This window comes from Sminthopsis crassicaudata, chromosome X (genome assembly GCF_048593235.1).
Source record: "Sminthopsis crassicaudata isolate SCR6 chromosome X, ASM4859323v1, whole genome shotgun sequence".
Taxonomy (NCBI): Eukaryota; Metazoa; Chordata; class Mammalia; order Dasyuromorphia; family Dasyuridae; genus Sminthopsis; species Sminthopsis crassicaudata.
Window position 1 is genome coordinate 71,049,609 of NC_133623.1, and position 15,380 is coordinate 71,064,988.

Consider the following 15,380-nt stretch of genomic DNA (forward strand, 5'->3'; position numbering starts at 1 on the left):
GAGACACAGAGAGAGAGAGAGATACAGAGAGACAGAAAGAGACAGAGGAGACACAGAGACAGAGAGACAAACAGACAGATATTCAGATTCAGATTACTTTAGAGTCAGTAAAACGTGGCTGTACCCTGCATAATTCACTTACTGGCTCAGTGCCCCAGGAAGCTGAGACTCAAAGTTGCAGAGCAAGTTCTGGCTTATCCTGATTGGTAAAGAGAGTTTCCTTACTACAAGTTTTCTGCACTAATGAAAAAGCAAGGTTAATTTTTAAAGTTGATATATAATCTCCCCAAAACTAAAAAAAAATCTATATACCAGATAAAGCCCCTACAAATGTAACATTCTTTAGGAGTTTATGGATAAACTCATTGTCGATTTCTTTGAAGGCTACCTGAGGCCTGGATACTCTACATTATTTCAGTATGAATGAATGAATGAATGAATGATTTACTAAGTATTTACTCTGTGCAAAGCAGGGGCATATATAGAAAAGGCTCCTTGTCTGAGTTTATCCCACCTGGAAACTCCGTCCATTTGGATCCAGATGTTACTAAATCACCATTACATCATAGATCATGAAAAACATGGTAATATTAAGAATCCTAAAAATGAGATTCTAATATCTGGCCATCATTCCAGCCTTGGAACTTCCAGAATGAAGCTCCTCTCCATTCCCTTACACTCAGCCTGCAATGTAATCTCGCCCTATTTCCCATGTCATTTCTCACCTCCCTCAAAAGTGGCTAGCTAAGTGCTCTATAGTGCCCGAAGAACAAAGAGAGATCAACGTACCCCAAGGCCTGCTGCTAAGATCTTTATTTGGTTATATGAATTCTTTGACTTTCTTTACTATTGGAGATGGGATTGAATGCCTCATTTTCTCTCATTTCCCATATATAATCTGGTGCTAAGGCCTCCTGAGTTCGTCTTTGCAACATCTCTTGGATATGCCCCCTTTTCTCCTCTGATAGTGCCCCCACTACCACTCTGATCCAGGCCCTCAATATCTCATCCCTGGACTCTTGCAATAGTCTGCTTGGGGAGGGGGGTCTGCCCGCCTCAAGGCTCTCCCCACTCCATCCAGTACATTCTCCATTCATTCACCCAAGTGATTTTCCTAAGACCCAAATCTGGGCCCATTAGCTGCTGCTTTATAGATTCCAGGGTTTCCCCATTGCCTTCAGGAGCAAAGGCAGAATGCTCTGTTTGGCTTGGAAAGCCCTTTATCATCTATTCCCCTCTTACCTTTCCGGGCGTCTTCTACCTCTCCATCACATACTCTTCCATCCGGTGCTCATGGTCTCCTGGACATTCCACGAATAAGTGCCTCCATCTCTCGGCTCCAGGTATTCTTTGTGGCTGGCCTCCATGACTGGAATACTCTACCTCCTCGGTTCCCACTATTGACCTCTCTGACTTCCATTAAATTCCAACTAAAATCCTGCTTTCTTCAGGAAACTTTTCCAATCCCTCTTAATTCCTGCGCTTTCCCTCTTGTAATCATTTCCTATTTATCTTGCATATAGCTTTGTAGCTATATTTTTTGCATGTTGTCTCTCCCTTAGACGGAAAGCTCCTTGAGGGCATTATCTCCAGCACTTAGCATGATGCTAAACATTGAGCACTAAATAAGTGCTCGAGAGACGTTTCCTGAATGTGATGGTCGCTTAGAATCATCCTGTTTTTAGACATATCTATAAATATTAGCTTAGTTGTGGGTCCTCTAAACATGACCAATGGGTGGTCATAACTACTGGAGGAATTAATTCACGCGAGGCCTTGCATTCTCACAATAAATGAAATCTGAAGAGAATCAGAAATGGCAGGGAAATGGAAGGACGGCTCATGGTTGCCCATTGCAGAAGCAAACAAAAAGAGTCGGTTTTATCTTGTGTGCAAAAACCATGAGAAACATTGTCATGGAACATCTGTTTGTTCCATATCACAGTGCCCGTGGTAAGTATTTGCCCCAAAAATCTCTGAAAATAACGACATCTCACATTTCACCATTGATTGCAGAGGCCCAAGAAGTAGCTAAATTCAGTCAACATATACTTTGGTATGTATGACCCTCCTTCTGACATATACTGACTGAATGATCCTGGATAAGTCATTTCACTCCCCAATGCTCTAGGCAACTCTCCTTTAGAGTGTAAGTAGCAGAGAAGGTGCCCAGTGTGGATTGATTGAAGGAGTCTCCTCATCCAGCCTTTATCCCTATCCCTCTACTTTGATACTCAATGATCTATGCAAAGATTGGCATAGGGGATGAGGGGAAACATACCAGAAGATATGAGTCAGAAATAAGGAATGAGAGAAACATGGAGATCACACAGAAGCCTTATGCCCAAGTGTCACAAACTGCTTCGAGAAAAGAATTGGGAGGCACCAGATTTACAAATAATAAATGATAATGTAAAAAAGAAAATTAAAAAGAGAGTGATCATGTTTTAACAGACATGAAATGACTCAATAGAGAGGTGAGAGTCATTCCTGTAGCAACTATCTGTGGAAAGCCAGATTGCCAACTTGTCAGAGCCAAGGTAAAAATTAACTTCAAACTAGAACAGAGAGCAAATATAGAAGAAGACACAGAATTGTTCTGAGGGGATTCGAGATTTCTCAAGAGAACCAGTCAACACAAATTTAAATGAAAGTAAAAGCAGTATCACTGAGGCAACACAAATTTAAATAAAAGTAAAAGCAGTATCACTGAGGCAAGACAAATTTAAATAAAAGTAAAAGCAGTATCACTGAGGGAAAGTGGTTCATATAAGGAGTATCATCAATTAAAAGTGAAAGCAAAAGCAAAAGTCATCTTGCCTAAAGGGCTAGAGAATGAAAAGGATATTGGCAAGTAAATGTACACATCCGGGTCCTTGACTAGAGGATCTGGATTCTGGGAGATGCAATTACTATTCTCCAAATGGCTATATCACATATGTTGCTACACTGGCCAAGACTGCAGGAGAGCCCTCTGTTGAAGGGCTGCTTCCCATTTATTTATACTGTTCCAGGTCTGTCATCGAGGCACTAGGTAATGTTAAACAACATAGACAATATCTAATGGTTATTTTTTACGAGCAATGGTTGTAAAAAAAATTAGGGCATAACTTAATGCGTGAAGCCTTTTTTTTCTGTATGTACTGTTCCAAATTGTTGGCAGATGATAGACTTGGACCACTTTTTTGGTGAATATATTGAGATTTTTAACATAATACAGAAATATCAGTAAGACAATTACAAACTGACCTAATAAGAAATGGATGAAGGAACAGACAGTAACACTGATTATATTACTTTACTATGATGAATTCAAATAAATCAGTGACCATAACAGTGACACCAAAAGAGCCTGGAAATGATCTCAGCTGCCAAACATTGATGATCTCCTTGCTAAAGACAAGCAGAGCAAAGACAGCATTGGTTTAGAACACAAATTTATTTGTAAAATCTTATAGAGGATGGTGGAAGATTATGAACAGTATCTGGTAGTATACTGATAGATGTTTAACCACTGGCTCACTGAAAAAAAAAGTACCCTCAATACACTTTTCATTTTAGTCTACATTATTACCATTTTCTTCATCACTTTCTTAAGTCTAGACAATAAAACAATAAATCAAGACTTGATTTGTAGTATTTGCTAGTTTCTGAGGTGTAAAGGCTCATAGGGAAAACTTAACAATTGGTTCCAGAGTCAGTATGAGTTGTCTCCAGCATACTCCTGGCACTTTCATTTCATAAAATAGTGAGAAGCAATGGAGGGGGAAAACCAGTTTAAAGAAAGTTTGGTGAGAGATCCAACTAAGCAAAATCATCTTGAGAGTATATGAGGATGAAGATGAAAGGACAACAAAGATAGGAAAGAGGAAAAGATCTGCAAAAAAAATTTACATTGCTTTTCACCATCAAAGACAATGCAACTACCACATTAGGATTCTAATATCAGTCTTGGATGTGCTTCTTGAGGAAATGACAGTGGCTCTGAACAATGATGCTAAAAGTGGCTGGATTAAATCATGTATAAATAGAGGTGATCCATGCTGAAGATGACACAATTTTGAGGATGTTGAAGAATTAGTTCTCAAGGTATCTGAAAACTAGGAAGGTACCAAGGGTGTATGTGAGAGGGCTAGGGGGAAGTCAACTGCGATATTATTAATCATCACTGACCAGTATGCCCATTTTTCCATGTCTTTCCCTTTCATATGTGAATAATTTACACTCCTCAACCAAGGGAAGAAAACAGGTAGGTTTCTACAGAAAATGGGCCACAACAAACACCATCTTTAGAATCACTCTCAAGGGGCTAGAAAACACAATATTTCCCCCGTGCTCATTATTTGTGGACTATAAAAACCTGTTTCACTTAATAGGACAAAACGCCATAAAAACTTTCCTACAACAAAGTTTTTCCCATGTGCGTATATCAAAATTGTATAAGATTTCTTGAGAAATGTTACAGAAAATAGAACTTTGTTCCACAACTGATTACTCATATCCCATGAGGTATAAAACACAGAATCACATGCTCATCCAAAATTGCTCCCCACTGTTATGGAAGAAGTTCCATGCAGAGTCCAAGTAAATAAAGGATTCCCTATGGGTGTTGAGGTCCTGCAGTTGCTCCTGTTTGGGATGACATTGTGCTGATTTTACCAGGCCCTGGAACACTTCAGTGCCTCCTACCTATGATCCATAATCACTCAAGAGAGTTTAGCCTAACTATCCAAACAGGGAAAACCAAGTGGATGAAGGATGCTCATTGTCCAGGCTGTGGTATGCAATTGAACCGGCTACCCATAGAGCTTGTCCACTGGTATGTAGAGCTTGGACAGATGCTGCAAATGGACAAGGAGCTGGACCCAGAACTGAACAGGAAGGAGAGTGGAATGGATTGCTTTGGGGAAACAGCACAGCGCCTTGAATGACCCCCAACTTCTCCCTGAAACAAAGGCCTGTCTTTTTAGCACCCAATATTCTGGTGAGTTCCTATGACTGTGAGTCATCAGGTGACATAGTCTCCAAGGAACTAAAGATGAGGATAATCCAGAGGGCAAAGGAGAGGCACGTGGTGAAGGAGAGCAGGTTGCGACACATTACAAACAAGGACTTAACCAGGGAAAGTAGCATAGAGTCATCAAAGACTCCTATGACTAGAAAAAGCAAGAGTGAAGAATAATCAGTGAGCAGACCATGCACTCCACTGATGCCCATTCAGTGTCAAGAGATCTAGAAGACAACCATCAGCATGGTGAGTGGAGGCTCCATAATAGATTTAGGGGAGGATGTGTATGAGAGTCCCACAGGATAGATAGGTACGGAGGGATGGTGATCTGAATTGTTGGAAGGAATTACCCCCCCCCCCATCGGTGAGATTACAGACCCACTGGAATTGGGTGGAGGGGAGGGGGAAGAAACAAATGCCCTCATTTTTTTATGTCCTATTTTTCAAAGAAAATAGCTTGCTTCTAGATTTATGAAGTATTAGAACTGCACGGAACCCTAGAGGTCATCTGGTACAAATTCAGTTCTCTCTTGGGAAGTCTGGGAAGGTTTCCTGGTGGAGATGGGATTCAGGTGATTCCTGAAATGAATGCATTTTCAAAGTGTTGGCTGGGGAAGAGAGAAAGAGAGGACTTTATAACCACACAAGATAACCTAGGAGGAGGTTTAGAGACGTACATAGAAAGAATGGTGCAGTGGGTAAGGCAGTGGACCTGGAGTCATGAAAACTTGGGTTTAAATCCCACCTCAGACACGTACTAGCTGTATGACCTTGGACAAGTCATTTACCCTCTCTCTGATTCTTTTTCCTCATCTGTAAAATGAGGATGCTGACATCTAAGGTTCCTTTCAGCCCTAGACTTATGAGCCAATGGGCACAGGGCATCCCTCATACAGAAGGCTCTCTCGAAGTGTTGGCCAAAGAACTCGTGTAATTCTTGTGTAATTCTCTGCTACCATCAGCCCTTGGCCAACTCTGCAGTGAGCTGTACTTTAGGAGGCCCTGGCTGCTTCAAGAAAACATAGGTGGGGATAGTGGGGCTGGGCACCTGGCGATAACATCCCCCTCCTCCCTTTTACTTACACTCTTTGGGCCACCCTTTGTGACATCTTTTGCCCTTGGCTTTGTCTTTTGCTTTCTCATGATTCCCAGCTTTCTTTCATTTTTACCAGATTTCACCTATATTCAAACAGCGGGAAAGACAAAATCCCATCTGCCTTAGCCGCAGACTTCCCTCCCTCTCTCCGAAAGCCCCTACCCATTTATAGATACGCAGACTCAGCAGATGAGCTCACCACATTGTCTCCTGAGCTTGCCACCTCCGGACCTTAGAACTTGTTGGTCTCAAAGGATGAGATGCCAAGGCTAAGCCCTCCCACTTAACATCTCATGTTAAGTTAGAAAGATCTACACATAAGAATGATAACGCCTATACTTTTTGACAAAGCATGTTCCCGATACTAACCATGCAAGTACTCATTTTACAGATGAGGAAACTGAGGCTATGGTCATATAGCTAGCATGTATCCGAATTGAGATTTGACCTAGACTCCGTGAGTCCAGAATTCTTACCAGTTCCCTACCCTACTTCTCTCTTAAAAGCCTACGGTCGTATCTCTTGCTGACTTCATCATCTCAGATGCCATCATTGCTTTTTCACCTTGTATATTGGGTACAATTCGGATACGGCTTCATCATTATTACTAACAAGAATAACTTGCTGTAAAAAATGCTGGCAGAGCTGTTCCATTCCTCATTTATTTGTTATCCTCTTTCTAGATCCATCTGCAAAAGCGCTCAAATTTATCTAGTTTAGCTGGGTCTCATGTTCAATGCTTCCAAATCTTGTTTTCTCTTCAATTGCACTGTGCTATCTTATGAACGTAGTGTTTGACATGTGAGCTTACACTCTAACCTTTGGCTACCATATTATTCTGCCTAGGGAAAAATAATAAATGCTGATCAAGGGGGGTGTCTGGGTGCTTAAAGTCGTATTGCAACCACTGTTGAGTAAATTTTATCATAAGTCAATGCCTTCACATTTTTTTTTCCATTTTCCATTTTTCAAAATAAAAAGCTTGCTTATAGAGTAATAAAGTGGGAGAGCTGGAGGGGGCATTATTTATTACAACTCCTCTCATTTTTTTGAAGATGAGGAAACTGAGGGCCAAAGCAGTTAATGGACTTGCCCAGGGTCACACAGCTAGTTAGTGGAATGATTTGGAGCTACTATAATCTCATACAATATCTGCTCATGTTTACCCCTATTTGGTGTTAACTTTGACACCTTAACCCAAGTGCAAATCTCCCCGATTGTGATTTATTCCTTGGAGCTCCTTAATAAATCTTATTCTTTGAAAATGTAAACACTATTTTTATACCTTCTTAATGATGGATCAGATAGTTTTGCTCCTGACCATAGAGACCCTAAACAGCATTTGAGCATGGGTTCTATGGAGATGGGGTAGAAAGGGCTAAGAAAGGGGAGTAAAAGAGAACTTTGCCTACTTCACAAGTTCTTTAGGTATATCTATGTAGAAGAGTTCCGGTCGTGCCTGCCTTTTCCTCATTTCAAGAGGCAACAGGCCTAGCGGCAGTTCCTATGGATGGCCACCACCCAGGATTCCTGAACTGACACAGCTCACTTGCTTCAGTGCGAGGGCCCTTTCCTTTGGCCCTCTTTTCAACTCCTAGCTGGATGGCTCAGAGCGAGGTGCTGGTGTTACTAAGGGGACGTAGGACAGCCTTGCTCAGCAGCAATCCTGGGTGCTCGGTCTGACCCTTCCATTCTTTTTCTGGTTTAGATTACATGCAAAATGCCCACCACCCTGTCTCTGGGGGCCACCTGGGGAAGAAGGAGAGTAGTTTTGTGGGCGGCATGGTCTCCAGCCCTGGGAAGCCGTGCTCGCAGGGCCTCCCAACTGCCAACTCAGAGCTTGTCAGTTTCTGCTACCTCCACATGCGGGAGCAGAGGAAGGAGAGGGAGAGCCAGACAGACATCAATGAGAATCTAATCTTCTTTGAGGAGACCAGACCCAGGACCAAGTCGGATCCAACATCCAAAAGCTCTGGCCAGGGTTATAGTGAGGCTGCCAACAACTATGACATGACCAGGCCGGTCCAGGTGCCCTGTACCAGCAGAGCCCGGGCCTATACCATAGATAATACCCTTGGGGCTGAGGCCCTGAATTTCTACTGCGACTCCTGCAAAGCCAAGCTCAAGAACCAGATGGGCTCCCGGAAGAACAGGAGGCCTGGGACTTCCTGTGACAATATGGTGGATCTCATGTCCCTCCCTCCCCCTGGAAGTGAGGAAGAGGAAGAGGAGGAAGATGAGAGCACTTCCTTGCTGCCTGCCATTGCCGCCCCACCCCCAGGTTTCCGGGACAACAGTTCTGATGAGGATGATCCCAAGCGGCGAGTGGCCCAAAGCCAGGAGCAAGGGCGACCCTTGTGTGGAATCTTATACGATGAGATCCCGGTGACTCTGATTGACAGTGTACAGACCCGAACTGTCCGAGACCATGCCCAGGAACTAGACGATGCCCTGGTGTCCACCCTGCAAGCCTTGGAAGCTCTTGCAGCAGCAGAGGACTGTCCGCATCCCCCACCCCCACAGACAGCAGGTAATAAACTGTCCCTCTCTCCCTCTCTCTTTCTCTCGCCTTCTTTCCCTTCTCTCTAGGCTTCATCTCATGTGGAACCACCATTCCCTGGATTAAATCTAACCAGAGAGACTCCCCAACTGGGCATTTGTGTGATGCCCGGGCCAGACAGCCCTGGGAAAGTGTTCCCAGGGCAGCGACTCCAGCTGGAGCTCTCCCTGGCTCATTCTTAAGTTTTATCCCCTAGAAATGTCCCTGACAATGATCTTGATAGTAATAGCTAACACAGATTGCGCTTGAGAGTTTGAGAGTCTTTATGATAAGAACTAGAATGTATATGGTGCTTTAAGGGTCACTAAGTGCTTCATAATGATTATCTCATTTGATATTCATAACAACCCTGAGAGGTAGATGCTCTGATTATCCTCATTTTACAGATGAGGAAACTGAGGCAAATAAAAGGGTAAGTGACTTACCCACAGTCACACAGCTAGGATGTGTAGCCAGGTTTTAATTCAGATCTTCTTGAGTCCAGATGTTATACCACCTGTCTTGTTTGGTCCTCAGATCCAAGGGAATCAAGGGAATCCCAAGGCTACCATGGGAGTGAAAGAGAGGGAGATCATAGAATTGGCTGTGATTTGGGAGCAATGAATTGCACCCCTTCCCCACAAATATACATGTAAATATACATGTATATAGGGAGCAGTATAGCATGGTCCCAGCTCTGGTACTTAATAGCCATATGATCCCAAGCAAAACTCTCTGGGTCTCGGTTTTTTCTTCTATAAAATAAAGGAGTGGGACTCCATGATTGCTAAGGTCTCTTCTGGCTCTAAATCTAGAATCTTGTGTATGACCTTGGATGAGTCATTCTCCCTTTCTGTAAACAAATCTCAGTTTCCTCCTCTGTAAAATGAGATAGTTGAATTAGTGAGCCTCTGAGATCCCTTCTGGCTCAAGAGCAAAGGCTATGACCTTCATCTTGTGTCCATAGCCATTCACACTATATATACACACATTTGTTGAAAGAGAGAGAGAGAGAGAGAGAGAGAGAGAGAGAGAGAGAGAGAGACAGAGAGAGAGACAGAGAGACAGAGAGAGACAGAGAGAGACAGAGAGAGAGAGAGAGAGACAGAGAGAGAGAGAAGAGAGAGAGAGAGAAGAGAGAGAAGAGACAGAGAAGAGACAGAGAGAGGAGAGAGAGAGAGAGAGGGGAGAGAGAGGAGAGAGATAAAGAGAGAGAGAGAGAGGAGAGAAGAGAGACAGGGAGAGAGAAGAGAGAGAGAGAGAGGAGAGAGAGAGAATGGTGGAAAGAGAGGAAGATCAGGGTTTGAATCTTAGAGGTTCTTCTCCTTTGTATGACTTTGGGCAAACCCTTTCCCTGATCTGAACTTCAGTTTCCTCATCTGTAAAATGAGGACACTGAACTCTCTAGTCCCACCAGTCCTAAATTCTATGAAATAGGAACACATATAAAGACATATGCACATACACGTAGAAAAATGAGAGAAGGAGAAAAAATACAAATGAACAAAATGGCACTATGGGAAGAAACATGGAGACAAGGTACAGATTGGAGATGAAGGCTGAGGAGGAGGGTGGAAGAGCATGAATTATGAGCGAGAGAAGAAGGCAGAGGAAGGGAGAAAGTGTGGAAAGAGAGGGCCAGCATCTGTTATTCCATCTTCAGTTGGCCCTGTCCCCTAGAAATGCCCCTCAATATAACAACAGTAAATAACCCTAGCACACAGACACTTTGAGGCCTGCAAGGCGCTTTGTGTGCATTATTTTGATCGTTCCAAGGGAATCAAGAGAGTTGATGTCATGATAGGGAGATAATTCAGGTAGAGAACAGAAGGGCTTCTCTCACACACACCAACCCCAAGCTCCTCTTTTTAAGCTTCCAAGGGCCTCCAACAGTGTCCCCAGGGCGTGCCCTCATGCCAACTTGGCTAGAGTTGCCCGTGCCTGAGCCTGAGGGACACGGTTCGGAGAAATGGCCTGGGAGTCATCAGCTAGCCGACCCGGACCGGTTCAAGGATTCGGGTCTCCAGGCTGCAGCCCAGAAGTGTGGGCAAGCTCAGCTAAGCCTCAGTGGCACTCTTTGGGATAATTACCAGAAAGATGCCCAGCTCTTGAGTCCTAAAAATGTGTGAATTAGCGTACTGTTTTGTATATAGCTAGCATTGTATAAAATATATTACAAACTGCCAAAAAAAAAAAAAATCCACTCTTTTCTCCGGAGCCCCCCTTGCTTCGTTCCCACTTCCTGCTTCCCCCCTTCCCTCCCCCATTCCTGCTTCTTTTACTTCATGACTCATATTTTCCTCTTGTTCCTTTTTTTCTCCCAAGAAGCCATTGCACTCTAGTATAAGGGAAAGACCTGGGAGCCAGACCCCAAGTCAACATAAAGCGATCCCCAACATTAGAGCTGTGAGACAATGAGCCTTAAATCTGGGAGGAACCTTAGAGATCATGCAATCCCACACTGATTTTGCAGGGAGAATTCGGGTTAGCCGAACCCCGAGATTGAATCATGCCTCAGACACTCACTACCCAGCTCTTCTCTCGGGTTCAGTTTCCTTGTCTGCCACATGGGAATGACAGTAGCAATCATGGGGCAGGGTTATTGGGAGCAGCAAAGGAGAGGGCAACATAAATGGTGAGCTGTCATTATTACAGATGGAAAACCTGAGTGTCAGAACAAAGAAGGGACTTGCCCAAGGTCACGCTGGAGGTTAGAAGAGCTGGGACGCAAACTTGGCTCTTCTGACTCTTGCTTGTTTGCGGTCCTGTTTTCTACATTTATTAAGTTCCTGCTGTGTACACACACCATCTTTGGCCTCAAGGAGCTTCTTCCCCTGGGAGGGGAGGGGGAGAGGGAGGGAGAACTATATTGGCAAAGGCTCTTCCCCTAACTAGCTATGTGACCTTGTCTAAGTCACCTAACGTCAATGAGCCTCAGTTTCCCCCTCTGTAAACTAATGAGGTTGAACGCTCTGGGCCCTCCAGCTCTCGTTGTCCGGTTTTTCACTGGTTCTGCCCAAGCTCGGAAAAGCTGGGCTCCGGGCTCGGCTCACTCGGGTCCGGAGAGACCTTTGCCCTCGCCCAAAGTAACGAGCCGTGCGCTTTCCTCCTTGTCTGCCCAGGTCTGATTGTGCTGGCCACCATCACCCCCGAGTCATCTCTGGACTCTGGCCACGAGACCAACTCCTCCGAGTTGACGGACATGTCGGAGATGGTGTCGGCCATGAAGCAGCGCCAGAACGCCACCTACTTCCTGGCCCAGCACATCAACAAGGAGAGCCTGGCGGCGGCGGCGGCGGCGGCGCGCAAGGACCTGCCTTTCCGCATCCCGGGCTGCGTGGCGCCCTACCCCGGGGTGCCCAGGGGCGCAGGAGGAGCGGCGCGCCCGGAGGCCGGCCCCGCGGGGGCGGCCCTCCCGGGCCAGGGCTCCGGCCCCCCGGGGGGCAGGAGAAGATTGGAGGCGGCCGAAGCGCAGGCGCACCGCGAGCTCGGCCCGGCTCTCGCCGCGCACCCGGCGGCGCTGGCCTCGCCGCTCGAGCCCCGCAGCCAAGGCCCGCCGCCCTGGGGAGCCGAAGGCAAGGATCCCGACCGGCCGAAGGCCGCCCTGGAGCTGGCCCTGCGGGCCGCGGCCCCCGGCCCCGGGGGAGAGCAGGGCGCGGAGCCCCGGGAGAAGGCGCCCAAGGAAGGAAGGCCGAGCCCCCAGCTGCCCTCGGACCCCAAGCGCGGCGTGACGCCGGCCGGCCTGTCGGCGGCCTCGCAGCAAGCGGTGCACGCCAAGGCCCTGGCCTCCCCGGGGGCGGCCCTGGCCAGCACGCCCAGGGGAGAGAGGAAGCAGGGGCCCGGCGCAGGGAGCGGCAGCGTCTGCAAGAGTCTCAAAGGCCAGGGGAGCCCCGCTTCTGCTGAGGTCGCATTCGGCTATCAGCAGCCGCCGCCGCCGCAGCCGCCGCGGGGTAGGGGGCAGTTCAGCCCAGAGGCCTCTCCCAGAACCAAGGCCCCTCCTAGGATCCAGGCCGAGCCCTTGCGCCTCTCTCTCATAGAGGAGGACAAGCTCTCTGCTCAGGGCTTCCCTGCCCAGAGCTACCTCCCCAAAAAGGCCCGGGAGCCCCTCGGGAAGCAGGTCAGTGGGGAAGCGGGGAGCAGGGGGGGGGGCCGAGGGAGCCAGCTCAGCCTCTAGGAAGCAGGGCTTTGCCGCGGGTCCAGGGGAGAGAGGGCAGACGGAGAGCGCTCGGCCGGACGACGGCGGCCGGGGCCCCCGAGCCGGCCACCCCAGCGGCTTCCAGAGCTCCGGCGCTCAGCCCAGAGGTCCGGGCTCCTCGGGGCTCTGGGCCGGCGGGCGGCAGGCCCACACCATGCCCTCCAGGAAGCCCGACAAGGCCCCGGATGCGGGTCGCGGCGACCCCGACGGGCCGGCCAAGCCCAAGGCCTCGAAGGCCCCTTTCCGCCTGAGGAACCTCTTCTCTGCCACCTTCCCATCCCTGATGAAGAAGGAGACAGATGAACGGCAGGCCCAGCTCCAGAAGGTAAAGCAGTACGAGCTGGAATTCCTGGAAGAGCTCCTGAAGCCCCCGAGCAAGGGGGAGCTCCCTGCCCCGGAGTACCTGCACCCCTCGGGCCCGGGCCGCTGCGGCTGCCAGCTGCGGAGCAGCCCGGTCCAGCAGGTGCCCGGCATCTCCCGGGAGCAGCGCCGCAGCTGCGACTGCAAGCGCCTCTGCCGCGGAGGGAGACCGCAGGCGGCGGCCCAGCTCGCCGCTCCCGAGCTGCTCCGGGGCAGAGAGAGAAGCCGAGGCCTCCCCCTGCCGCAGCGCCCGGAGGCCCCCTCGGCCTTGGGCTTCAGCAGCCCCAGCGAGAGCTGCCGAGTTCGCTCCGCCAGCCTGGAGTCCCGGGATAGCCGCTCCGAGCCCGACAGCGGTGTGTCATGTCTGGCCACCTGTGCCTCTAGGGGGGAGTGCATGACGGCCCCGCACTATAGGAAGCTACTGCGCCGCTCTAGCGTTAGCGAGCCGGACCCGAGGGAGCGGGCCCCCGCGGCCTCTGACGCGTCCCGGCACCCGCCCCTCGGGCTGCTGCCCAAGGAGGCCGATGCCGGCTTTCCCCAGAGTGTGGGTCCCAAGGGCGAGCCCCGGGAGCCGATGTCCCCGGGGGGCCCCCCTCGTGTCCGAGGCACTCCCGAGGGCAAAGGCCCCCGAGCAACAGCCACATTTTCCCTTCCAGAAGAGGTGTATCCCGGCCCAGCTGATCTGGACGAGGATGGCGAGGGGGACAAGTGCTGCTCCATCCGCTACTGCTTCTATTACCGCAAGTGCGACGTGGCGGATGACGGCAGCGACGGCAAGGACGAGCTCTCCTACTCCATCCCCATGCACTTCCTGCCGGGCATGAAGCTGGACGAGCAGGTGGTGCCCGTGGTGAGCCACACCCTGCAGGTGTTGGACGCCGGCACGTGCGGCGGCAGCAGCAGCCCCGAAGACCGCCAGACCCAAGAGATTGACCTGAGGCTCTCGACCTTCGAGGGGAGCCTCGCTAAGATCAATGCCCTGCAGGGTCACGTGTACGCCCTGCCCGACGGCTTCCTGGCCGTGCAGCTGGACACCAACGAGCTGTTGGCGGTCCTGCGGCAGTGCGTGGCGAACCCTGAGGCCCGGGGCCCCAAGCCCCACACCTCCCAGCTCTCCCAGTATAAGCAGGAGCTGGCCCTCAAGTTCAAGGAGCTGCGGGCCTCCTGCCGCCGCGTGGCCGCCGTGGACAAGAGTCCCACCCACATGCTGGCGGCCATCACGGCCAGCTTCCAGGTGCTAAGTGGCCTCATCGAGACCTTCGTGCGGCTGGTGTACATCGTGCGCTCCGAGGCCCAACGGCAGGAGCTGCTGGTCAAGGTGGAAGAAGTGGTCAAGAACTACACGTTCCTGCTGCGCGCCGCCGAAGAGTCCACCGCTCGGACCCTGAACCAGCAGCAGGTGGCCGCGGCGGCGGCGGCGGCGGGGCCCGCGGCGGAGCGCCCCCCGGCCACATCCGCGACTGTTATGAGCACATTCACGCGCTCCTTGAAGACCCTGATCAACAAGTAAACCTTCGCCCTCCGCCCCGCCCCGCCCCGCCCCGCCCCGCCCCGCCCCCAACCCCACCCACTGAGCGGAGCCGCGCCCGGCCGTACTCGGAGCGAGGGAGGGCTGCCGGCCTGCAGTAGAGAGTGTCAGGGAAGTCACATCTCGTTCCCCCTTCGGTCAAGGCTTTCCCCGGAGCCTCCGCCCCCACCTCGCCCAGCTGCCCCTCCCCCGTGAGGTCCCTTCTGGAGAGGTGATTCACCCATCTCACTTCCTGCCCTTTATTTAAGCCTAACGGGGCCTTATCCTATGGGAAAGTGGGCCGGCTACTGACTTCCAGGCTCCCCACAAAGAAGTGCCCCACAATGCCCCCCCCAACCGAGAACGACCCACACTCGAGGCATCTATAACTGCCATGGGGGATGGGAGCAGAGTGGCACCAAGCTGAGCGCCGCGCAAGCCGGGCACCCACGTTACCACGTGGGGAGACCGATGGGAGCCACCTCCCGAGGTCACTAAGTCTCGGTACCCGCCGTAGCCAGACCGCCGCGTGTGGTCCGGCCCCTTGAGGGGCCCCTGGCTATTGGTGCCTGCTTGCCCCCGAGCCAGAAGCTGAGCTTCTGGCCAGTAGCCGGAGAGAGCCCTTCTGCCCTGGCTCCGGCAGGGGTGCCCAGCCCCTCCCCCGCCCCCTCACCC

General features: G+C 50.1%; 1 protein-coding gene across 1 annotated transcript in view; it reads left to right on the forward strand.

Moving 5' to 3' along the window:
• Positions 1-14,708, forward strand: part of FRMPD3 (FERM and PDZ domain containing 3) — a 103,734-nt gene extending 89,026 nt beyond the window's left edge. The window contains exons 13-15 of the mRNA XM_074278394.1: positions 7,813-8,634; positions 11,766-12,772; positions 12,858-14,708. Of these exons, the coding sequence (XP_074134495.1) occupies positions 7,813-8,634; positions 11,766-12,772; positions 12,858-14,708 (3,680 nt within the window). The remainder of the gene's footprint in view (positions 1-7,812; positions 8,635-11,765; positions 12,773-12,857) is intronic.
• The last annotated feature ends 672 nt before the right edge of the window (positions 14,709-15,380 follow it).